General features: G+C 38.4%; 2 protein-coding genes across 10 annotated transcripts in view; one reads left to right on the top strand and one right to left on the bottom strand.

Moving 5' to 3' along the window:
• Positions 1–1,229: 1,229 nt before the first annotated feature.
• Positions 1,230–8,814, bottom strand: COMMD6 (COMM domain containing 6). Its single transcript, XM_053970731.1, has 8 exons — positions 8,755–8,814; positions 8,496–8,554; positions 7,984–8,049; positions 7,730–7,806; positions 6,299–6,467; positions 5,044–5,196; positions 3,887–4,026; positions 1,230–3,166 (listed from the first exon to the last, which is right to left on the bottom strand). The coding sequence occupies exons 1-7, from the start codon at positions 8,801–8,803 to the stop codon at positions 3,976–3,978; spliced, it is 624 nt and encodes a 207-aa protein (XP_053826706.1). The 5' UTR covers positions 8,804–8,814; the 3' UTR covers positions 1,230–3,166; positions 3,887–3,975.
• Positions 8,815–9,028: 214 nt separating this feature from the next.
• The window catches only part of UCHL3 (ubiquitin C-terminal hydrolase L3), a 45,147-nt gene continuing 30,364 nt past the window's right edge, over positions 9,029–23,811 (top strand). The window contains exons 1-4 of one of the 9 annotated variants that reach the window (XM_053970611.1): positions 9,029–9,116; positions 9,436–9,662; positions 11,383–11,614; positions 22,487–22,615. In XM_053970611.1, the coding sequence (XP_053826586.1) occupies positions 22,541–22,615 (75 nt within the window). In that variant the 5' untranslated portion in view covers positions 9,029–9,116; positions 9,436–9,662; positions 11,383–11,614; positions 22,487–22,540. Of the gene's footprint in view, positions 9,117–9,236; positions 9,315–9,435; positions 9,663–11,382; positions 11,615–12,574; positions 12,862–13,099; positions 13,112–14,223; positions 14,246–22,486; positions 22,616–23,811 lie in introns of those variants that run through there. The other 8 variants (XM_053970614.1, XM_053970615.1, XM_053970613.1 and 5 more) reach the window with 8 other exon arrangements.

The raw sequence follows: 23,811 nt of genomic DNA, 5'->3' as shown, positions 1-23,811 counted from the left end.
CAAGCAAAATTTCAAGCAAGTGACAAGCAAATCCAGTTATGAGCTGGCTGAACCTCAGGAAGGAAGCATTGCAACAGCATACCAGGCACTCAGGTCAGGTACTGACCTGCACCAATCCAGCTTCCTAATGAAGCAAATGCCTGGCAGGTTATCAGCCCAACCAACAGGTATGTAACTGTATTCAAAATCCATCTGGAAAAGGAGCTCTACCATGATCAACCACAGAATCTTGGAGAGGACAGAGACGGCTCAGTTTTTTGTGTTTCCCCCCCACAGTCCCAACAAGGAGCAGCAGTTCTTCAGAGATATGACATTTTTTTCTCTGCAAGTAGATCAAATTACTCAAGACACGTTTTTGTGGTATTCTAGTACCCACAAGGTCTTAACAGAACCACCCTGCATGCATGCCTCTGCAAAGGAGTGGAAATTACCCTCTAATTACACCTAAGTCCAAGAGGGTAATAAAACATTCAAACAGGAAAAAGAAACATTCTTCCCCCAGTTTATCACCTCTGTACTTTTGTTTTCAATTCATCCAAGGCAACTTGTCTTCAAGTGCTCTAATAGAGTGCAAAGGCTTAAAAGGGGGAAGGTAAAAACAAAGTGGGTGGGCTCACAATGAACCGGTATACCAGTCATATATGTGGTTAAAGGAAGGCAGTACAAATTTATGGAAGCAGAAACAGAGACATACTTTTACTTGGCCTAAGTATGCAGAAGCTAAATATATAAAACACTAATGCACAGACATCATCCAGCTATTTGTGCACTCTTTCTGTGGAGCTTTCTACAAAATAGCTTTCTACAAGTGTGCTGGTGTATTTGAACTGTATGGGGGAAAAAAAAAAAAAGTCATGTAAAGAAGACAACAGTCATAGCTAGGACATTCCTTCATTATTCTCTCCCCTGAATTTGTTGACTGTGCAAGACCCTACTCCCCCCCTTCCTTCCTCCTGCTCTGTTCTAGGCAAATGTTGAAAAAATTAAAATGTTTACTTGTCTCCTAAATACAGCTAAGGAAAGAAAATCACTTGAATGTAATTTCATGCAAAATTTCATTAATCTCACATGTCCTCTGTCTTTTCCTGGTTCAATACATTTTGTCTAGCTTTAAGTAATTGATACAAAGAGTCCTTGCAGCCTGCAGTTACCCATTAACTCCTTGGTACCTCATCACAGAGAAAGACTGCATATGTCTGAACTTCATCTTAATTTAATAAGGAAAGAAATTTAGTCATTGTCTAGTCCTGAACTTTACTCATTGCAATATTTACAAGACAGACTTCCATGCAGTAGGCTTAAAACAAAACACAGATCAGCTTTGTCTTTATTACCTACATGTTTAATGACTATTTGTGGACTTACAAAAATATTCATGTTATACAATTTCTGTTAATCAACAATTAGAATTAGGAACACATAAGGACTCCTGATTTTCTTTGAAAAGATCTGGTTTCTGCACATATAGACAAACAAATCACCAGCTTGTTTGGACATATTAATATTGCTACCCTTAAAACTGTTAAGTTTTTTTGTTTGGTTTCCTTTTAATAAAATACTTAATTCTTCCATTACTCAGTAGATGAACTCCTGCTGATAGTGATCAGGGCACATTTCAAAAGTTTGAATACATAGCCAACTTTAAATCATAGCTCTTCTGAAAATTCTCAAGACAGTAAATTAGTGTAGTACACATGGCCAAGCATCTTCCAGCCAGAATTACAACATGCTGGAGTTCAGGGACATTTTAAAAAATATTCATCAATACTTCTAGAATATCTGACTTGGCAAAATAAAAGTCTTTACAAAGGCTGACAACTTGCTGCTTTTGCTGATGGGGCAAGCAAAAATGCTAACTGGGAGTTTCCTCATTACCTTCCAACATCTACTGAATTGTTAAGACATGATTAATTAAATCTTCTTTTCCATGCAGTTCCAATGAAGGCACAAGTATTTCCAGCTATATGAAGAATGTATGTGCATTGGAACACATAGGAAGTTATTTGTAAGGCTCCAGCTTTACTAAAAAAAAATTACAACCATATTTTTTCTGGAACTCTTGCATTGATGTAAAACAATTAATTCACTAGGCCAAAGCATGACAATGTTTTCCAGTTATAGCAGCCTTACACTCCCACTTCTGCAAAGTAAAAACAACAAAAGAAATCAGCTGCTCACATCCCTTTTCCATACACATTTGTTTGCTCTATCATTCAGCCCTGAGCCCTTGCAGACAGACAAGGGAAGAGACAAATGGGAAGTGTGCTCCCAAGAGCATTTGGTGACACTACACGAGGAGGGTCCCAGAAAGACCAATCTCCTCTCCCCAGCCACAAAGCAAACACCTCAGACTTCAACCAGCATAAACAAAGTATCATCCAGATCCATGGTCATGGCCAAAAACTTTCCTCAAAGTCAACACTGTTTCACTGATTTGGGCTTCTAATCAAGTCCAAGTACTGTTTTTAGGCATCATGCATAATGCTTAAAATAGGGGCGTTCCTGAAAGGATTGTAGCATATGCAGCACGCACAATGTGCTACAGTTTATTTTTATAGCACAAAAAGGCAGGCATAACCTGTATCAATGACTTTCAGTCAGCTCGTAAAAAATGTTAATTTAAAAAACAGATTTGAGTTAGAAAGGTAGAGTAGGTGTTCACACTTTAAGTGGGCCTGAAATAATTTGAGGATCTGTCCCAGCAAAGCTGGTACTCAGTCCCTGCCAGCCCAAAGTTGAAGCAGGAACTTCAATCTGCTTATCAGTGTGAATTATCCCTCCTCAAATTTACTTGTTCTACTACACCACCAGCACATGTGGAGATGCAACAGTATTGCTTTTTTTACATCCCACAATATTTGCAGTGTGTTTTGTTTTACGGAAAATTCAAGAAAAAAAAATTAAGAGGAGAGCATGCAAGCACATTGGATTAATCACTCCCCTTTAGAAATGCCCCCATTCTTCAACATCAAAGTCAATATTTTGTTGGTTAGGACACCTTCTTAGGACAAGCATGCACAACACAGTCCAGTGGCTGCCTGTTACAATGCAACACGCAAAGAAATCTTTTAGTGTGGTCCTTTCTCTGACGTGCTTGGCTACCTCTCCAGCCTGAATTTTCAAGTTTTTGCTTGACTTTTCTAGTTCAGAGGTTGAAGTGAGGTATCTAAATGAATATTTAATTAGAAAGAAGACTGCTGACCAAAACATCAAGCAGAATGCCACAGATTAACAATGGATGAAATGAAAAAACAGAAACCCATTAAAATACTTTTGAATTAATTTGCCTTTCTACCTTTATGCAAAATTAGCCTCTGGGCTTCACTTGAGAGAATTTTGGGTCTCTGAAAAAACTTAATGCATTAATTCAGTCTTTATAAGCCTAGGTGGTGGGAAACAAATATTTGAAATAAACAAGCTGTTAGGACAAGTACGTTCTCCAGTTATTAAAAGACTGGAAGCCAGATATGCAAATAACTGCAATCAACTACCTGACAATGCTATTCTTCAAGAGTATCTGTATGCTTGTAAGTTCATATTCTCCTTATATGTAATACTACTGTTGAGTCCAAGCCCATCCTAATTTTACAAATAAAAATATTAACGTGGGATTTACACTTCTCTCAGTATCTTCCCAGTCAACATTTTCAGGTATCTTTATGCACTACAGAATTTAATGTGTAGTTCCTTACTTGTGGGTATTAGGAAGTCTATAGAGATGCTTCTCCATATACATCCTGATCTTTTGTCTACCAGGATGAGCAAAGCTGGACAAGTTTTCACAAACACTGCAGAGCTGACTTCAAGTAATCAAAAGTAAAGCAATCTTCACAGCAATGCAAGGGTGATGCTGACCAACTCCTGTCAAGAGGACAAGGATACATACCTGGCTGAACAATGGCACTTTATTCCCTATGCAGAATGGAAAGTTTACTTGATCTTCCTCCAACATGTCACTGAAAATAAAAGTTCCCTTCAAACTGTTTCAAGAACAGATGCCATTTCCTTGAACTGTCTGAAGAAGTTCTAAAAAGCAAGAATTGGGACAAATTTCAGTTGCTTGAAGAAAAGCTCGAACTGCAGTTCAAACTAGTGTGTTAGACAAAAAACACTGTCCATATTTCTCTCTTTCAATGTACAGCTTGAACTGAAAGTTTCTGCTTTTCTTTCTGTAGACTGGTTGCCATTTGAACACATTAACTATGAAACCTATAAAGGTGACGACTTATTAGCATGGGCTTGCTTATTAATAGAAAAAGATGCTACAAAAGAAAAAAATAAAAGTAACTCTTGTGCCATAAAAAAAAAACCTTTCTCACACAAATATTTCTACTCCCAGCTGAAATAATCCAGACTTCTCAGATGTAGCATTCATTTCGTGAAGTAGCTGAACAACAAATTATTAAATAGGCTTCAACCAGAATAAATAGAACATTTTACAACACCCAAGGTTTCAGAATAGCCTTCTCAAATTTCTGCCAACCAAATTCCAAGGATCTATTTAAATTTGTATGATATTCTAGGTGATGTATTGACCCTTTAAACAGGAATGACAATACAAGGGTGATGTTTATGCAGAATTAAAGTTACATAAATTCATAGATGGAGACATAGCAATTAAGAGTCAGTGGTGATAAAGCAGACTGATCTCCATTCCTAATCATTAGCAAGTGTTAGGCTTAAGCTAAGTTTTAGATTTTGAGGCTGGGGAACAATTCTGTAGATCAAAAACACTCTATGAACTTTTAATACGGCAGAATGATAGCTGTCAAGCTCTGAAAGATTTCATGTCTTTGGTTGTTAGTTTATTTGTAAGAGAAATTATCAATTACTGTTAAATTAACATTTTCAGGTAAGTGAGGTAGAACTAAATACTATGAAGTAAGTATTCTGTGTTTTAAATAGTTATTTAATGCCTCCTGTTTGCATGAATATACAAGTAAACAAGCAGCACAAACAGGGTCAGGGTATACAGCTGACCCTCACAACAATGGCACTGTTGTTTTTAGGAGACTGAACATTCAAGTAACACTTAGGACAGACCTTGAACTGTGGTATCGTCATTTCAAAAGATTTGTCTGTTATTTGTCCTGAAGGGTCTGCCACTGTTAGTGTCACTGTGACATATGGGTACTTCAGAGACCTGCAGGTGTCAGAACTCATCGCAACTCCCAGTTTCCATTTCATATCTACAAACTACAGAGATGAAAATTATTGGAAATAGTGTCACAGACAGAGATCTACCCCCACATTGCTATTCACTTGGAAGGATAGTTCACAGACAATACACGACATCTAGAGATCTTATCCAAATGGAAAACAAACATTAACATTCAGGTATTATTGTGACTACAAATCATCTGCCCTTCCCTTTAATGGTGAATAAATAAGTAATTTAGTAAGTTATTTCACTTTATCTGTTTTCCTTATTCAAGTACAATCAACAGGCAAGTACACTTTTCTTAAAATTCTAGTAAGAGGAGCTTAAGCCACAGAATTCACCCAGCTTGTATATTATGCTTGTGGGTTTTTGTCATGTTTTCTTTTTTTTTAGAAGTATCTAAATATAATCAAATAATTCAGAATAGCAATAACAGAGAAAAATTATGTCATTTCATAACTACATTTTAGATAAATCAAAGCACATAACAGATACATTTCAGACAAGTAAGTTATAATTTTTAGCCTTTTGTAAAGAAGAGCCTTTAGAAGTTTATATCATACCTCAGAAGAAGATTCTCCTCTCCTAATTCTATACTCTTCTAAACTCAGAAAAAAATCTTAAAATATAAACAGATTGCTACTTTTTCAAGGAAAAAGGAAATGCTGGAAACTGACAGAAAGTATCTTTAAAAATAATGTTTAAATTTAAGGGAGACAAAGAATATGCTGAGGAGGGAAACAAAGGAAGTCAAGTGCTGGTGTTAACAACTTTAAAGAACAATTTACACTTAAAACAGATTTACATAATGAGCCAATTCAACAGTCTGCCAGACTGACTGCCATTCATCTTCCCTAAGAGTACTGCAAACATGAATTTTTAAAAAGGTAGAAAATGTGACTTTATCATCCAAACAATAATATTAGAAAATTCTCCAGCACGTAGACAACCTTTATTGTATATGCTGCTTTATCTGAGTAGGTATTTGGCAACACGTAAATGTGCACACAGGTAGAAAAGCTTTCTGCAGACTATCTACCACTGCCTGCCTGACAATACAATACAACACACACAGTGAGACACTGACATTTCTGAAATGTTCACCATTAGCTCAGCTGCACTTTGTCCTTTAGTTACCTGCCCCACTGTGGCCGTATTTCTTGCATCTTCTGACACAGCAATGGCTTTGCCCTGCTCATTCCACACGTGACGAATAACTTGAACTGCATGTTTTGGCAGTGTGCTGATGCCACTGCCCAAGGTGGTGACAAGTTCTTCTGTAGAGAGGTTGTTTCTGGCTGCTGTGCTATAATAGATACATCCAGAGACCACTGCATCAATTTCATTCTCCACCAGTTTAATACAATGCCTCATTTCACCCCAAAGAGACAGCTTTTATTTCTACTTTACATGTACTTTAAAACAATTCAGTAGCCCGTGATTACTTTTTTTACCAGAATGTTACTGATCTTTTGTATCCATGTGCAAAAAACAACATGACCTTAATATGTCTTAATATGCAGAGGCCTAGCTTCGCTGGGCTCCCACAACATCCAACATCAAGCCAAAAGTAATCACAGCCTCCAAGTGCCGTAGTAACTGGAAGAAGGCTGAAGTCAGTGAGGGGTCTGTGCCTAGAGCAGTTAAAATAGTATCATTACTTTAGAAACTCATTTAATTAAACACCCAGCAGGTGGAATTGAAGTACCACCATAAGTAAGGACTTCTAGGTCACAGTATAATGGTTACCAACAGAAGTCAAATGATGCCATAATTCAACTGAAAAGGCTGCAAGTTCAAAAAATTGCCACTTGATTTCCTCTACAGAAACAAGTAAACAAAAAAATCCTGCTCTATGTTTGCTCATGCAGCTTCACTCCTCTTAAAGAGGCATTAATACAAGAGAAAGTGAGTTGGTCCTCCAAGTAGCATGGTTGAATATAACTCCAGACGTTCTATTTGGTAGATGGAAAAATAGTACTTTAAATTTCTATTCGTATATTTTCCTGAATTGTATTAAAATTACATAAAATGTTTAGAAACTAGATATTAAAAGAACTAGCAAGATCTTGAAAATTTTATCTTTCTAAAAATATAAAAATTTATCAATGAAAAATACTACCTAAAAACTCAACTCATGGCAGAATGCAATATTATAAGCTCTATATACTTCAAAAAGACACCAATGCTGTTTTCTGATCTCAAAGAAACAAGAAGTTTTTAAAACACACTTTTTCCAGGCAAAGGCCCAGCTGACTTAGCTTTAAAAGTGAGCTTAACTTCCTCTATCTGGCCACTAGTTCTAGAGCTTGCAGACAGCATCTCAGAACAACTTCCTATTTGTATTTTTTAATTCTAAAAAGTGATACTATATATTAAGTAACTACACTTTTTAATGACACAAACTAAGCCCAGATGTTCTTTTCTGTGTACTGAGACTTACAAACTTTTGCCCTTTTCCCAAATCAGTTCATTTTATATTGACATTTGATATAACTTTTCGATATCACCATTAAGTTGTGATGGAAGGAAAAAGAAATGGTGCAAAGTAAATTATTTTGTGCTTACCTAAATAGAAATGAAAGAGTGTTAGCTACTTTTGCCAGGTCACCAATAGTAATGTCAACCCCCGATGTTTGAATTCTCTAGAAACAGAATGTTCAAATAATTACAAATAATAAATTATGCATTAGTGAAAGCATCTTTGTATATACAAACACACAAGAAACACACACAAGAAACCCCACATCAAGTTGGGAATTCTATCCTTAACAGCAGATACACCTACTATTCTTGTCACAAGGGCTGGTGTGCCAACTTACCTGACACAATTCAGCTGTATTTACACCTGGGATCTTATGGTTCAGATGTTGAATTATTTGTTCACACTGTGAAAAAACCATGTTTGAAGACATTGTTGATACAAAAATGGACAAAATGAGTGAAGAGTGCAGAGTAAAGACTGAAGTAATTGAAATGACTGATTTTAAAATTCCATCAAATCCAAGGAAAGAAAATGAACCAAATCAAGACTTTAGTTTCTACCTCACTATTGCTCATGTGCACACTGCAGTAAACAACCCAAGTGTTTTTTAGACCAGTTACCTTGATATATCATTTAGACAAAATAAGATTTTTAGAAGTCTTCTGTGATAAAAACATAAATTTAAATCAAACCCATTGCTCTTAGTAGGACTGATCTGTTTTATGAGTCAAGTCAAGGTACCACATACCTAAGGTTCCCTTTGCATCACACAAAATCCAAAAGAGCTTTAAAAAAAGGCTTCCTGGAGTGCTAAAAGCCCTTCCCCATCCCATTTATCGTCCTACTTACCAGCTCAGCAAAAAAGTCTTGAGGTATTAAACGAATCTTATCTGCTGCACCACCATCATCTGAAAAACAGTAGCGATCAGAAGCAAATACCTAAATAAAGTGTTACAGCAATAAATCAAATCTTTCTCTGAAAAATGCCTAGGCCATCACGCATGCATTTACCGTCATTTAACTCAATTAATTTTAACCCACACGTTCCTAAAGAAAGCCCCGGCTGCCCGAGCTCCCCACTCCCTCACCCCGGGTCCCCCCGCCTCACCCAGCGCCACCAGCGCTCGCGCGAGCGCGCCCGCGGAGCCACCGGCCATGGCGCCGCGCGCCCGCCGAGCCCCGGCTTCCGCCACACAGCTCTCGCCGCGCTGATTGGCTCCGAGCGCCCCCAGAGCGAGGCAGCGGCAGCGGCGCCGCGCTGATTGGCTGCGGCGTGGGGAGCATGCGCTCCTCCCGCCCCGCTGCTGCTGCTCCCGCCCTCACGGAGCGGAATCCGGGACTGGCCTCGGGAGGGTTGGGAAGGGCACAACAGCCGCCACGGAGCGAGGCACGCTCGCTGGGCGCAACGACTTGTTCGCCGAGAGCGGTTTGCTGACAGGGTTTTCTTGGTGCTCGTTGTCAAAGGCTCAGGTACGCAGATCATAGAACCATAGAATGCTAAGGGATTGGAAGTGGCCGTAGAGATCATACAGCCCCAATCCCCTGCCATGGGCAGGGACACCTTCCATTAGACCAGGTTGTCCCGTCCAACCTGATCTCGAGCACATCACGGATGGGACATCCACAGCCTCTCTGGGCAACTCATTCCAGTGCCTCCCCACCTTCGCAGTAAAGAATTTCTTCCTAATATCTAACCTAAGTTTCCCCACTTTCAGTTTGTACCCACCCATTCCCCCTCGCCCTGTCACTACATTTCCTGACGAAGAGTCCCTCTCCGGCTTCTTTGTAGGTGCCTTTCAGACAAGGGAAGGTTGCCATGAGGTTTCCACACGACCTTTTGTTCTTCGGGCTGAACAGCTCCAGCTTCCTCAGCCTGTTTTCGCAGGGGAGCTGATGCCTGTTCGGTGTGCGTGTTCCACAGACGGTAACTTGGTACCGAATGACTGTACAGGTGGACTGTGGAATCAGCCCATACGCCTTCAAATAAACTCTGCGGTTTGGGGGCCACTTGTGTAGGTAAACTTCAGCTTTATAGGGAAATAACCACCTTTTGTAAAACTACAAACAGAACTCTGTTGAATAAGCATTTCAAGCCGATATTAATTAAGTTTGAACTGTGGCTGGAGTACTAAGGCAACACTGACCCTTCAGCAGTTTCACTTGTCAAAATAATATTTTTACACTTCTCTAGTATCAGTTTTACCTTTGCTTTTAACTTTTTAATATATATAGAGATAATAATGTTATAATCTCAGTAGATCTCTTCTGAGACAGTGACAGTAGTAAAACATAACTCGTCCCACAGTAGTGCTAACTAAACCTATGTATTTTCAGTAAGTGTTAATGAAAGAATTGAAGCCTATATAACTTAGATCAAAGTTACAAGGTGCTTATATAGCTTGAGTTATATCAATATAACCTAAATCATGACTTTTTGTATATCTATATAACCTGATATATCAATATAACCTAAATCATGACTTTTTATGTATCTATATAAACTGATACATATATAACCTGAATTATAGCTTTTCTTTACAATGTAATGGCCAGTATATGGTTAACTAGTTGCTTAATGCTGAATATGCAAAAAGAAAAAACTCACCAGGTGGATAGCTTTAGAGATGGATAAATATAGTACTAGTGAAAAATTGGCAAGTGCAAAACCAATTAGCCACAAAACAAAGAATTTAGGCCAGTTAAGACCAGACAGACCAAGGAACACCATTAACTGCGCATGCTATAAAGACAAAGTTGAAAAGTTCACATGTGAAGAAGACCTTGGAAGCCTTCATCAAAGACCGCTGATGACCCCCAAATTGGGGAGACACAAGCGCGGTGCAAAAGAACGATCTCATAACCATGAGATCATACAGTGTAAATTAGTTCTGGTGTGTATGTGATGATGCTGTAGTGACATAGTGACACTAAACAATACTTACCGTATAAATATACCACAGCACTTGACAAAGGTCAGTGAGTTAGGTGGAGAAATCCCCCTCACCATCAGCACTGCAACAAACAAATAACTGCTCTGTATACATTGGTCTGTGGGGATTTATTTCCAGCCTATCTTTCAGGCATCAGAATCTGTAATATATTTCAGGAAAAGACTAATCATTATGGAACATGGTGTGTTTTTATAAGCTTTATACATTTATGACCTGTCTGATCTTGGCCTCTCCCTTCTAAGGTATCTAATTAAGTGTGCAAATTATTTTGAGTAGTCTATGTTTTTATGACCTCATGGTTGTCAAAACACTGACAATGTATGCATCACTGAGCTATGTCTCTGATGCTGAGGATTTAACAATCCCTTTGTTCTTAACTTACCTAACTCTGATACATGCTTTATTATCTAGAGACCTTTAAATGTATTACAATTTCATTAAGTCTCTCAATAGTGCCCTTAGCACTATGACTAATATTCATTATGGTACTTTTCTTTCTTACTTTCTATCTCCAAAATGTGGAGATAGGAGCTGAAGTTTAATATCTTGGTGGTTACGTAATTACAAAATCATTTGCTGAAATTTTAAAATATTTTGGGTTTATTTTCATAGGCAAATAAATGTGCATTAAATTTTAAAATTTGGAACAGAAGGTGGTGAAATATGAATGCATTTTAGCTTGTCTGCCTATCTGTGGAAAAGAGGCTGACTCCAACCTGTCTACAATCTCTTTCCAAATAGCTGTAGAGAGTGATAAGGTCCCCTCAAGCCTCCTTTTTTTCCAGGTTAAGCAACCCCAGCTCCCTCAGCTGTGCCTCATAGGATGTGCTCTCCAGACCCTTCACCAGCTTTGTTGCCCTTCTCTGGATTCACTCCAGCACCGCTGAACTGCAGATTCCAGAACGGACACAGTACTGGAGGTGTGCTCTCACTCACCAATGCCACGATGTGTTCCTTTATTTTGAGCCTTTCTGAAATAACTTGAAAGAAGGCATAACACTAAAGGCACAACATCTGGTATGTGTACATCTATAAAATGTAATCACACTGTATATGCTATGTATGAATGAGATTGTGCTTCATTTTAGTCAAAAGGCCAAGAAATGCCATGTTTAAAGGTCCTGAGATGGGAAGTATGATGGGATTTGTAGCTATAGAAGATAAATGTTGTTTTTAATCGTGTTTAACACATCTTGCAGTAATTTTCAGCAAGACATATGGGGACCTCACCAACCAAGTCCTTCCTGCTACACTGAGGTCTTCTCAGGCAAGATGAAGCCAGGGAGCCAGGCACCCATCTTTTCTCTCTGGCAAGCAGTGCCAGGACCTGTGGGAACGGCCTGAAGTTGTGTCAGGGGAGGTTTAGGTTAGATAACACAACAAGTTTCTTCATCCAGGCGGAGGTTGGGCACTGGAAGAGGCTCTGCAGGGAAGCGGTCACAGCACCAGCTTGGCAGTGTTCAAGAATCGTTTGAACAATACTTTCAGGCACACGGTGTGATTCTTGGGGACGTCCTGTGCAGGGCCGGGAGTTCGACTCCATGATCCCTGTGGGTCCTTCCAGCTCAGAATATTCTGTGATTCTGTGGTGTGGGGGTAATTTACTGCCACTGCTGCTCAGCAGTTGCCCTGACTCCCTTTGTCCCGCCTCGGCCCGCGGCCTGCCCCGTCCCCCGTGAGCGTTATTTCGCTGAGCGCTGCCCATGCCTTCCCGCCGCGGTTCAGCTTAGCTGCTGGAAGCCGCTTCGGAGGGGCCGGTGCCGGAGCGCTTGGCGTGCTCTCCCCGCGGCTCCGCCTGATCGGCTCCAGCCCCGCCGTGCCCCGACACCGAGCGGCCGCGCCCCCCGGCGGCTGCGGTGCGCCCCGCAGGCCCCGGCGGCGGCGCGGGAGAGGAACCGCCCGTTGCCCCGCTGGGAGAGTCCATTGCCGGGGGAGCCAAGAGGGCGGGGAGAGGGGAATCTCCCGGGTCTCGCCGCCCGCAGCACTCCGGGGACAGACGGCGGCCCCTGCCGGGCGCGCCGCCTCGACCATCTATGCGAAGCGGCGCGGCGGTGCGAGCGGGCGCTGGGCGGGAGTTTCCTCCTTCGCCCGCCCCCCCTGCGAGGCGCGGCGCGGTGACGCGGCCCCGGGTCAGGGCTGAGGCGCGGCGGCACCGTGAGGCGCTGTCAGAGCCGCGCTGAGAGGGTCCGCCCAGCACCGCACCGGGATCCGCCGCCGCTGCCATGGAGCCCCATCGCTGGCTGCCCCTGGAGGCCAACCCCGACGTGAGTGCCCGGCCTGGGCGGTGGGGCGCTGCGTGTGCGCGGGGGGCTGCCCGCCCGGCAGCCTGCGTGCTGTGGGGTTGGCGGGAGGATGGCGGAGGGGACAGGGCAGAGGGCTCCGGGCCGCGCCGGACCTCATCGCCTCTTAAGGGATGGCTGGTAGTGGCAGGAATGGAGGAAGGTCTTATCCTGTGGATTCGATTGGGTCTTAACTACCTTCTGTTTTCTGCTTTCTTTTCAGGTCACGAATCAGGTAAGAAGCTTTTATTTGAGGTAACCTTTAGTCTCTGCAGCTTTGGGCCCATCTCCTCTCGTTTTCGTGTAGTAAAGACTCCTTCTTGTCCAAGGAGAGTGCCCCCTTCCTTCACCACGCGTGTCTGCGCTCAGTCGTCTCATGTCGGACCGTACTGGAACCTCTCCCGTAAAAATACTATATGAAGGAAAAACGAACAGTAAAAAGATAATAGTTGTGGCCTGGCTATTACTGTAATAATATAATAACTGAAATCTCTGATGTTTTTCAAGGTGGGTTTTAATTCACTAATTAGTGGTTAAAACATTAATTTATATATAATATGTGCCAGATGTGGACCTGTACATGATGGCTTTGGGCACATGTATGGATCTGCTTGCATCACTGTGTTGTAGTCTCATTCTTCTTTGGCTGACCATAAAAATAATGTAATTTTACCATATTTGCACTTTTCTGCTTATTAATGACAATATGTGCATGATTGGTTGTTGCTGTTTTTGTTAGTGTGGTAGAACCCATGCTAGAGAAAGGAAGCTTGTTTTAGTACACAAAACAATGCTCCCACTAAATAAGCTCTAGCTGAAAGGAAATCACACATACTCTAACCCTGCATCATGTTCTCAGTGACAATTTTGAGCGTAGCATTAATGGTCAGTTGTTGATTTCAGCAGACTTGTTGATAATGTTAAAGATGTTTTTTAAGCCAAAGGGCTCTGAAACTTCAAGCAGCAAAGTTGCATATTGAACGATTTCAACAACTATATTATTGAAATATTTTGGAAACTGGGAATTTCTGTGTGTGAACAATGTTTCATTTGGGTTTTTTGTTGTGGTTGCTGTAATATACAAGCTACAGGAGGATGAAGGGTTATTTGATGCTGGGTCATTTTGTGTTTTATATTTTCCTAGGGCAAATAATTTTACAATTCTTACAGTTTTGCTGCTGTGGAATGATTTGAGAAGTCTATAATCCCAGTCTCCTGAGTTAAAATTGACAACCTTTCCTGGGGGCCCATCTTGAACACGTGCTATAGTTTCCTATTTTTTTTTTTTTTAATTAATTTTTTTTTTTTTAAATTTTGAATTTCAGAGACTAAATTCCAGTTTGGAAGAAAATAAGTGAATAAATAACGTGTAAGAATTTCCAATTATCTAACTTTTTCTTCTGACTTTCCAGATGGTGAGATGAGCTCATCATGGTACAAATTAAGACCACCTTTAAAGTAGAAATTGAGGAGAAAAAAAGTGACTTTTTTAATCTGAAGTATCTTGTATCTCTATGTGTTTATGTTGTTTGGAGAAAATCTTAGAGGAATATCAAATGTACAATTTTAGGTGTGTTTAAAATCCATCTCTTATGCCCATTGGTTTTGCATTGGTGATGGATGTAGCAGTGTAGATGATCATAGATAATAAGAATTTGTACTTACAAGGATTTTCTTGTTACTGTTTCTGTGTAGAAAAGGCCACTTGAAACCAATTAGACTTCCTCCTTCACTACCAGTCTTGATTGAGCAGGGATTGTTATTATCTAGGCTGAGAGATGTATATAAAAAAAAAAAACCAAAGGTGGGTGTTGAATATGAATGCACCTTGCATTATTAATTGTTGTTCTTTTAATCTCATCAGTACAGTGGTGAACTGTGTAGCAACAGGGTTGTTAGTCATAAGTTATTCATATCCTGCTTGTGTTTAAAACAACAATAATAGTAATTTGAAATTCTAATGAAGTTGTTAACTAATTTTTGGAAAATCCTATTGAGTTAATTGCAAGGATGGGCATTTCTTTTAGTACTCTGTACTGTGCTCTGTAAAATATTCAGAAGTCTTTAGCATTAGAAAACCCCAATGGTGTGTCTCTACAAATATTTTTGTCTGGTAGTCATTTAATACATGTATTTGGACAGACATCTAGCCAAGTGTTTCTTATTGGGGTTGTTTGTTTTTTGTTATGTGGCTTGTTTTAGTTGAGTGTTAGACTATCCCTAATGCATACTATTTTTGTTAGTGGTAAAGTTATTGCTAGGTATAGTAATGAAGTCTTAAACCAAAAAAAAAAATTCCAATGACCTGTAAGATGCATAGATTCTTAGTGTTAGATTACAATTAGCATTATCATCAACTGCTTACGCTGCTTTGATTATTTTACCAATCATTTTATTCCCGCTGTTAAGAGTAACTAGTAAGGAAGTGTACTAAGTGCAGGTTCCTTTGCTTTTAGTAGGTTCTTGCAATACTGTGTCTTCTCTGGTTTTGAATTATAGGCTGCAATTTTGAGGCTTTCAGTCTTTGTGGTAGAAAGTCAGAAAATAATGGAAAAAAAGGGTATTTCTCAATTAGAGATAAGTGAAGTCTTTCAAAAGTATTCCAGAAGTTTTTCTCTATATGGAAATGTTTATATTATAATACAAGTCCAGGAATTTCTAAATCCTTAATCTATATAGAGAACCTCTCTTTGTGCATATGTGTTAAAATTATTTGAAGATTCAGAAACTGGCGGCTGAGGGTAAACAGGAATATTCTTTCTTAGCTTTAAAGATTTCCAGTGGCAGTGAAAATGTGCCACGTGTCTGTAGTGATGTTTTCAAGAGAGAAGACAGTCATTCAATGCAGCACACAGTGCTGGTTGTATGAGTGAAGTCAGGAATTAAATGTACCATACAGTGCTAACTTATTGTCACAGTACTTTCTTTTTCCTTCACTTCTACAGTCTGACAGAATGAATTGTTGTCTACCTCTGATACAGAAAGAATTGATGATTCAGCATTTACAAAGCTCCATTTTGTGTACAGTGATGACAGGGAATGGTTTCTTCTCTTTGACCTTCCTTTGGGGGGGCCTGACATGACCGGCACTACCCTCCTTCCTGGGTACCTTATGGGATTTTCCTGAGAGAGAGAGCAAGAAAATAGTGTTTGTCAATTACCATATATATGATGTTTGTATATCTTGTTCCCAATTTCTTCTGAAAATATTAAAAAAAAAAAAAAAGAGACTGCATGTAAATTTTTTTGAGTGAAACAAGCTGATTGTTCTTCCTTATAATGTTGCTTCAGTCTGGCTTGCAACCACAATTGATTGTCTAGGAAGTGTAGATAAACAAAAAGTATGGGTGGATATTTTTCTTGATGTCCCACCTTTTTTCAGTCTCTCTTCTCTTCATCGTACACATTCTAAGAAATATCCCTGCTTCCTGGATAAGATAACATTTCAACTTGTGCCTTCATTGTATCCAGATAAGGGTAGAGTAATTGACTGTATCTGATTATGAAACTCAAGCACTGCCTTCAGAGTTTGACTGCTGAGTGTCGGCTGTGGCTTGAGTTTCTTTTGCCCCATAGGGCTTAGTTGCTGGTTCTTAGTTACCTTCCAGCATTATTTGTAAGTCTTTGATCCTACTTTTTTGGGGGGGGTTGGGGTTTTGAGTTTTTTAAGCCATTAAAGTGTTGAGAGTCAGCTGCGTAAAGAAAAATTTTTTAGCTCATGAACACTGTTGACAGCTGTGACTTGAAAGTTACAGGGACGATAAAGCTCACAAAGCATAGAATAAAATGGCAGAAACTGGATACAGCCAGTCTTTATCCATGTATGGAACACCTCTCTTTAGGGTGTCAGGCAAATACAGAGAAGAATTAAGTATCTTGGAAGCAGGCCTTAGTCTTCCTAAAAGGTCTTTTAATTTCCTGAACTCTGAAACAAACTATCCCACAAGCTTTCCCAAAGAAAAGCCGTAGTGATCAAAATAATTGAAATTGCAGTGCACACAATTCCTGAAGTGCATTGGGAGGTAGCGCTCATAGATGAAGTACTGAGGTACTGTCTTGGTGTGAAAGGATGTTGGATGTGGAGAAACACAGATGTTCTTCTAAAATGCCTAGCTAAGCTTACTTTTTTTTTTTTTTTTCAGGTGAGGGAGTGGAGTTTAACTCTTCTGTGCTAAGCAGAGGGAAAAATAGTGGAGATAGTGTACATACTTGGAAAACAGCCTGTTAATCCTTATGTAGCTTCAGAAAGTGGAAAACCAGGATTAGAGTTTATGTCTTTCTGTAAAGACAATATCCCAGAAACTCTTCCACAGAGCCAGCAAAGGGGGAATGTTGAGCCTGTGATGTTGTACAGCAAAGCATAAGCACAAGGATAAATATGAAGGAATTGTAAGTGACCATTGTGAGAGCACTTCCTGAATGGCTCCTTCTACTTTAAAATACCTCCAACTATGTAACCCTCTTACTGAGTTTAAATAGGTAAATATGTTGCACAGGGAAAATTGTCACTTGTTTTGGGGTTTAGAATACTATTTATATGAATTATCAAAAGATTGCCTTAGCTCAGTCTTTGTATGTTCTTCAGTAATTGAAAGCTAAGAAAACCATGTCTTTCATTCCTCTACTTGTACTTGCCACTTCTGGTCTTTCTTATGATCATTTTTGCTCAGTTTCTTAGTTTTTGTTATAAGGAAACCCTTACTGTCTTGAAGACCAAGTGGAAAACAAGTGACAGTTATTTTTGCATTATAAGATATCTTGCTGCACTGAAATGCTGTTTCCCACTTCAACATTTTTCTTGCTTAAAGGACCAGCAGAGACAGTAGAATCCAATGGTTGTTTCAGTAAACTGTTAAAAAAGAAATGTGTATAACAGCTTATTTAGAAGAGTGGATTGATTCAGCTCATTCCTGTTACGAGTAACTTTTTAGATCATGGAAACAGGTCTGTTAAGTGTTTTTCACAGAATAACACAGTATTCTGTTTTGAATCAGTGTCTCAGTATCAACACCTCAGGACTCTGCTGGAAGCATTTTAAAGCTCTTGCTCACTGGTTTCAGAGGAAGCCTGGGTCAACTGGTTCATCCAGATTTCTGAGTGCTTTTTTTTGCAAGGCTGCCTGTGGGATGCCCTACTTGAATATGTACAGCAGTGCTTGGGCATACTGAGTGTTAAATTTCAAAGCTGTTTTAGTGATATGTGAAAAATATATACCTCTCATTTTGAAGAACAGGAACACTAACTGTGAGTCAGTGTTTCTCTTTTAGACATCATAAAGTAATGAACACAACTGGAAGGATAAGAATTTTGGGGATGTAAGTTTTCTCACGTTTTTGAAAAAAAAAATTTGCAATGGGCTGTATTGTTTGAACTTTATTATGGCGTCCTGAAGTACAGAACCTGAAGATACTAAAGAATTTGTAATAAATTTTGATTTTCCCAAGGAAGTCTATTATAATGGGTCATCTCTTGTTTAAACAAGATCATACTGTGGCCATTCTAAGTGAGGAGTAGTTGGTAAAGAAGAATAATGCATCTTATGTAAGTTCCAGCTATCTCTTTGCTTGTGGTGTGCCTTTTGACCTGCTGTACAGAACTAAAGTTTTTACAGCTGCTACATATGACTGAAATGATGCTGTCTCTAAAATGTACTGAAAAATTACTCCTTCATTTTAATTCTGTAAATGTCATGATGAAAGAATGAAGAAATATCCAACAGTGATCCAATGTAATGATCCAATAATAAAATATTGTTTAGGTGGTTCCCTTATTTCTGAAATAGACTTGTTTTTGTTGCATGCTTCTAGAAATGATGTGTAAGGAATTAAAAGCAAAATATTGTGCATTTGTATTTTTAATATAGATTAATAAGAATTGGATACTTTAAGAAATGAATAATTTTCCCTTTCTTGATGATGATTCAGTTACATTTTATTCAGAGCCTTACTACTATTTAGAGAAAAAATTACCTTCAATTCAATAAACTGCCAAAAATTCTTCTGCTTTAATGAAAAAGTTAGAAAATATTGATTGTCTTAATTGGTTTATTTATATGTTGTCCTGCCAGTTTCCTAAAGCCATAGGAACACTTCATTTTTGCAGAGGAGAGTCTTAGATATAGATGATAGAGAGATGCTTTAATGCATTCAGCAGAAATACAATAAAATGTAGATGCTGTGGGTGTTTGGTTTATATTTGTGCTTAGAAGAGGATGGCAGCAGTTGGTTCTTCTCACAGAAGCTCTCTTGACTTCTGCATCTGAGAGTTTTGTTTCTGCGTTTTGCCAGTTTTATGTTTTCATGGTTCCAACTTTTATATAAATACCACAGAAAAATGTGGAAAAATCCAGGTCTTGCCTATAATGCCTTAGTATTTAAAATGTGATGTTCCTGAACTATTTGCAGAAGCTGTCCACCTTTAATTGCACTTAAATGTCAAGCTCCTATTTTGTTTAAGTTTTTGTCCTCACTTTGTTTTTACATGCAAGTGACAGCAGAAAAGCACATTGCTGCATAGACAATATTTCAATTGTGCATTTATTACATAAGTTTATAACAAATTTCACCCTTATGTTGTCTTATCCCCCTTACCCTTTCTGCAAATCCATAAACCTGATAGATCAAATCTTCCTACTGTCTGTAACTGTGTTGGCAGAAGTAGGATTCTAAACTCACATTACAGATAACTGCTTTGCTTTTTTCAGTTAATAGGCTGAATTAGTGGTACCAGCAATGAAAACAGAATAGCTTATACCACATGCTGCGTAGGTAGAGTGCCTAGAAGTGCCTATTATAATGTTTTTGCTATTAACCAACATTTAGACATACAGATTTACAATTTGTGGTCATTTAGAATAGAATGAGGTAGTCTGGAAGGGGCTTTTGAGTTCTGCAGACCAACCATACTCTATTAAAAACAAGTTGCTCAGCAACTTGTCAAGTTCTGACATAAACTCCACAGTCTCCTGGACAGTTTGTGCTAGTGTTTTACTATGTTTGTTATTTTTTAAATTTATTTTTAAATGCCTTCCTTATCAAGTTACATTTCCCCATGTTTCAGCCTCTTAGTTTCTTATGGTGTTACTGTGTGCTGCTGAGATGAGTCTGTCTCCATCTTCTCTGTGCTCTCCCTTAGTTATAAACAGTAGTAGTCAGGTGAGAAAGAAAGGCCTTCTGGAATACTGGGGCAAAAAGGACAAATTCATAGGAAGTGCAGATAAGGGTGAGGGTATAAAGCAGTTTCTAAAGTGGCTTTTTGTTTACTAGTTAGCTGGACCAGTGAAAAACCATAAAGTGTTTTTCAGCAAGGTCTTTTAAGATAAGAAGAAAAGAGACAACCAAAACAATGACAACAATCTGTAAAAATAATGTTGTGAAAAAGTGAATACTACATACAGATGCGTGGGGGGTTTTGTGCTGTTGTTGTGCTGCTTCCTGAGCTCCTCTAAGACTACTGTAATATAGCCAAGTATTTTTATTTTTTTCTTTTATAAGGTGAAGGCTCAAAGACCTATAAATTAAGAATTGTCAGCGGTGTGATAATCAGTGTCTGAGAAAAAGATTCTGATACTCTCTTGTGCAGATCCAGAGAAATATGAAGCTGCTATTTTATGTTATCTTGCATACACAGTATCAATAAGTTAAGAGAAAGTGAACAGCTGAAAATGAATGAGCCCTCAAAGAACCTTAACTGTTCTTTACAGTAGGTATTTGTAGAATAAAATTGCTTGGATAATCCCTAAATAATTGGAAAAGAAAACAGCCAAGATCTCTCACCTTTTTAGACAGTGACGTCTAAAAAGCGTAGTGAAAATTCCTGCTGTCCTAAAACAGGAATGAATTTGTCTTCCCATTCGACCATCTATTGTTCATCTGTTACCCATCTGTCACTCTGTCTTACACAAGACTTACTCAGCACAGTTTTAAAAATCTACTTAATAATTTTCAGAAGGATATTTCTATCTTTTTTCCAGGCCTGAATGAAACCCTCTTGATGCACAGAGAGATATCTTCTTTGCCTATTTTGAATCTGTCCTTAGTATTTTATTTTTGGTTTATGATTCTACAGTAGACTTAGTCTGGTTGTGTGTTAACATTGCTGCCTGTCATACTAAGCCTATGCTCTTGCTGTTCTCTGTAGTGCTGACCATCATTTTTCATTGTCACTCTCATTGTTTACTGTAAGTTAAAATTTCTCAGATTGTAAAGTTTTTAGGTGGTATGGTAATGTGAATAATGAAAGGTGTTCTGTATCAATGGAGTTTTAGTTATCTTAAATCTTAATTAAGGAGTTTGAATAAACCATTCCTGGGTTTAGCTTAGCATTTTGTGGACTTTAAGTTTAAAGGGGTTGGTTTTATTTTTGTTATTTGGTTGTTTGGTGATTATTTTTCCCCAGTGGTGTAGGAAAGGACAAGACAATCTAAACCACTTACTTGTCCAGTAACTTAATGGGATTCTTTATCATTGTCTTTTCTGGTTTGTGGGGCCTTTTTCTAGGTGAGTGTTGTCTTTGTTATTTTTGGGTGTTTATACCCTTATTTCATGTAATATTGCAACATATCAAATGATATCGGAATGGAAAATGGAATTTTTTTCAGTTATGATACTTTTCCTGCAATAAAAATGATAGATTAATCACTAGATTAATAAGAGAAGTACTGGAAATTTTTTTTTTTTTTCACAAAGTAGTAATTATCTTCACAATATAGAAGGTTAGAATAGAAGTTCAAAATACACTGTCTTTTGTTTCATCAGTTACTAAATGCTTAACACTTCCCCTTTTCCTCTTGTTCATTCATAGATCAGTATATGCCACAATTAGTGTACAATTAGTTTTTTCATGTAATTGTGAATGGTCACTGTGTGTGTATAGTAGCAGCAGTTCCTGAATTCAGTTAGGTTCTTCCAGACTGACAATAAAAAGATTTCAGATTGTCTTTGACCATCTCTGTGGTTATTAATTCTGCAGCTGTTGTTGTGATGCCTAGTTTACTTGAGTATAAGAATATCCAATTAAAAAATGAGCATCCTTCAAAATATATTACTCCATCATAGTTTGAAGGGATTTTTCTTGTAGAAGCTACACTTACTAAAGTGTGTATCTTATGGTTTTGCTCCTAACGTCTTTTTGCTTGTAGGAACTCCAATATGAGCACTGGTGCCAGGTATTCTGAAGTCATGGAGTCAAATAATATCATATGGAGTCAAATAAAGCCATAAGTTTGTTCATATGTGCTCTGACTAATGGCTCTGATGATTTCTAGTTAACATGAATATTCAGTAAAAATAGATTCACAAAATCTTCTGTTTTGTGATAGAACACTTAAAATGGTTGAAATGCTTTGATGCTTCAGTAAATAGTGCTGGGAGTGTTTCCACTTCCCTTCCGTAAAGACTATCTAAATAAGTAAAACATGGGGGTTTTGTGTGTGTTTGTGTGTGATTTATTCAGCCTTATTTAATAAAACATGTATCTCTTTTATTCTCCTTAAATTTTAAAAAGCATGGGTGGTTTTAATGTATTTCACATTGTGGATACTCTGTTATGCTTCTGAAAAGATGAGTGTTCTTGTTTAATATTACGCTTTTTTTTTTTTTTTCTTTTCCAGTTCCTGAAACAGTTGGGTATACATCCTGACTGGCAATTTGTAGATGTTTATGGTATGGAACCAGAACTGCTTAGCATGGTGCCAAGACCTGTATGTGCAGTACTACTTCTCTTTCCAATAACAGAAAAGGTAAATGTTTATTTAATAATCAGTTAATTGCTTTTGTCATAAGTGAAATGGGAATGAAAGCTTAAATCTTGTACTTTGGTGTCATACTAGAATCAAGATGAGACTCAAGCTTTATCCAAGAGACTTCTTCATTAAAAATAGCACAAAAAATGCTTGTTTCAGAACCTTCTTTTGATAACCTTGCATGTATATTTCTGATTTCAAATCAGAATGTGATGGGAAAAGTTAATTTAGAAGCAAAGAGAAATATGCCTCACACTTTTCTATTACAGCAATTTATAATAAGCACTGTGAAATGGCTCGATTTGCTAATTTTAGCAGAAAGCTCCAATAGCATAAGGAAAATAAGAAATAAGGGGTAGGACAATATGCAACTCCTTTTTGAGTTTTTGTCCTGTTACAATGACAATCCTTCAGACTTAATCCACTTTCGTTTTGGTCATCGGTATTGATGTGGCTTTCACTTCTTGGACAGATGGGACATACTATTAAGGTGAAAAACAATTTCCCCCCTGTCTTTCACTATGTTGGACTTTGCTTAAATCTTCAATGTGCTTATTTTGTGTCATCACATGCTTTTATATAGTGTGATTCATATTGATCTTTCAATTTATAACGGTATTACATGATTGTGATAAGGTCAGCCAAAAAGATTGAAAAGAATCTGTCCACAATTCATTCTTTTAATATGTCTCTTAAAAAGAACGTGTAGCTTATAAGGACAAATCATTTAGCTATTGAAGCTTAACTTCTAAACAAAAGGTCTTTAAATAGATAGGAGTGACAGGTCAGTCTTCCTACACATTATGTCCTATAAATCTCTGCATTCTCAGTTTTTCCAAAACAGCTATGCAGGCAGTACTTTTCAAGCTTGATTTCAGCCACCTTGATAGTTTTGAGCCTAATCAAACTTTCAACTCACCTGTCCTCAGGAAATGTCCTTTCTGTCACCTTTGAAGCATTGTTTTCTGTGTGCTGTCATTTCTGTCTGGCAGTTTGAGGTACAGGTCTGACTGTCACTTTTCTTTTGACTCCCTGCTTGTGCAAACCTTTTTTTGAATCATGCTATGGGAGCATTATCCCATGGGAAAGAACCTTGCTCTTGTTCCAGAAGGTGTATCTGATTTCATCCTAAAGAAACGTATGACAAACAAAACCAGAGAAACAACATTTGCTCTGTTGCATCAACCAGTCAC

Source organism: Vidua macroura, chromosome 2 (genome assembly GCF_024509145.1).
Source record: "Vidua macroura isolate BioBank_ID:100142 chromosome 2, ASM2450914v1, whole genome shotgun sequence".
Lineage (NCBI taxonomy): Eukaryota > Metazoa > Chordata > Aves > Passeriformes > Viduidae > Vidua > Vidua macroura.
The sequence above is the reverse complement of the archived record's forward strand: the minus strand, read 5'-3'. Positions and strand labels throughout refer to the sequence as shown.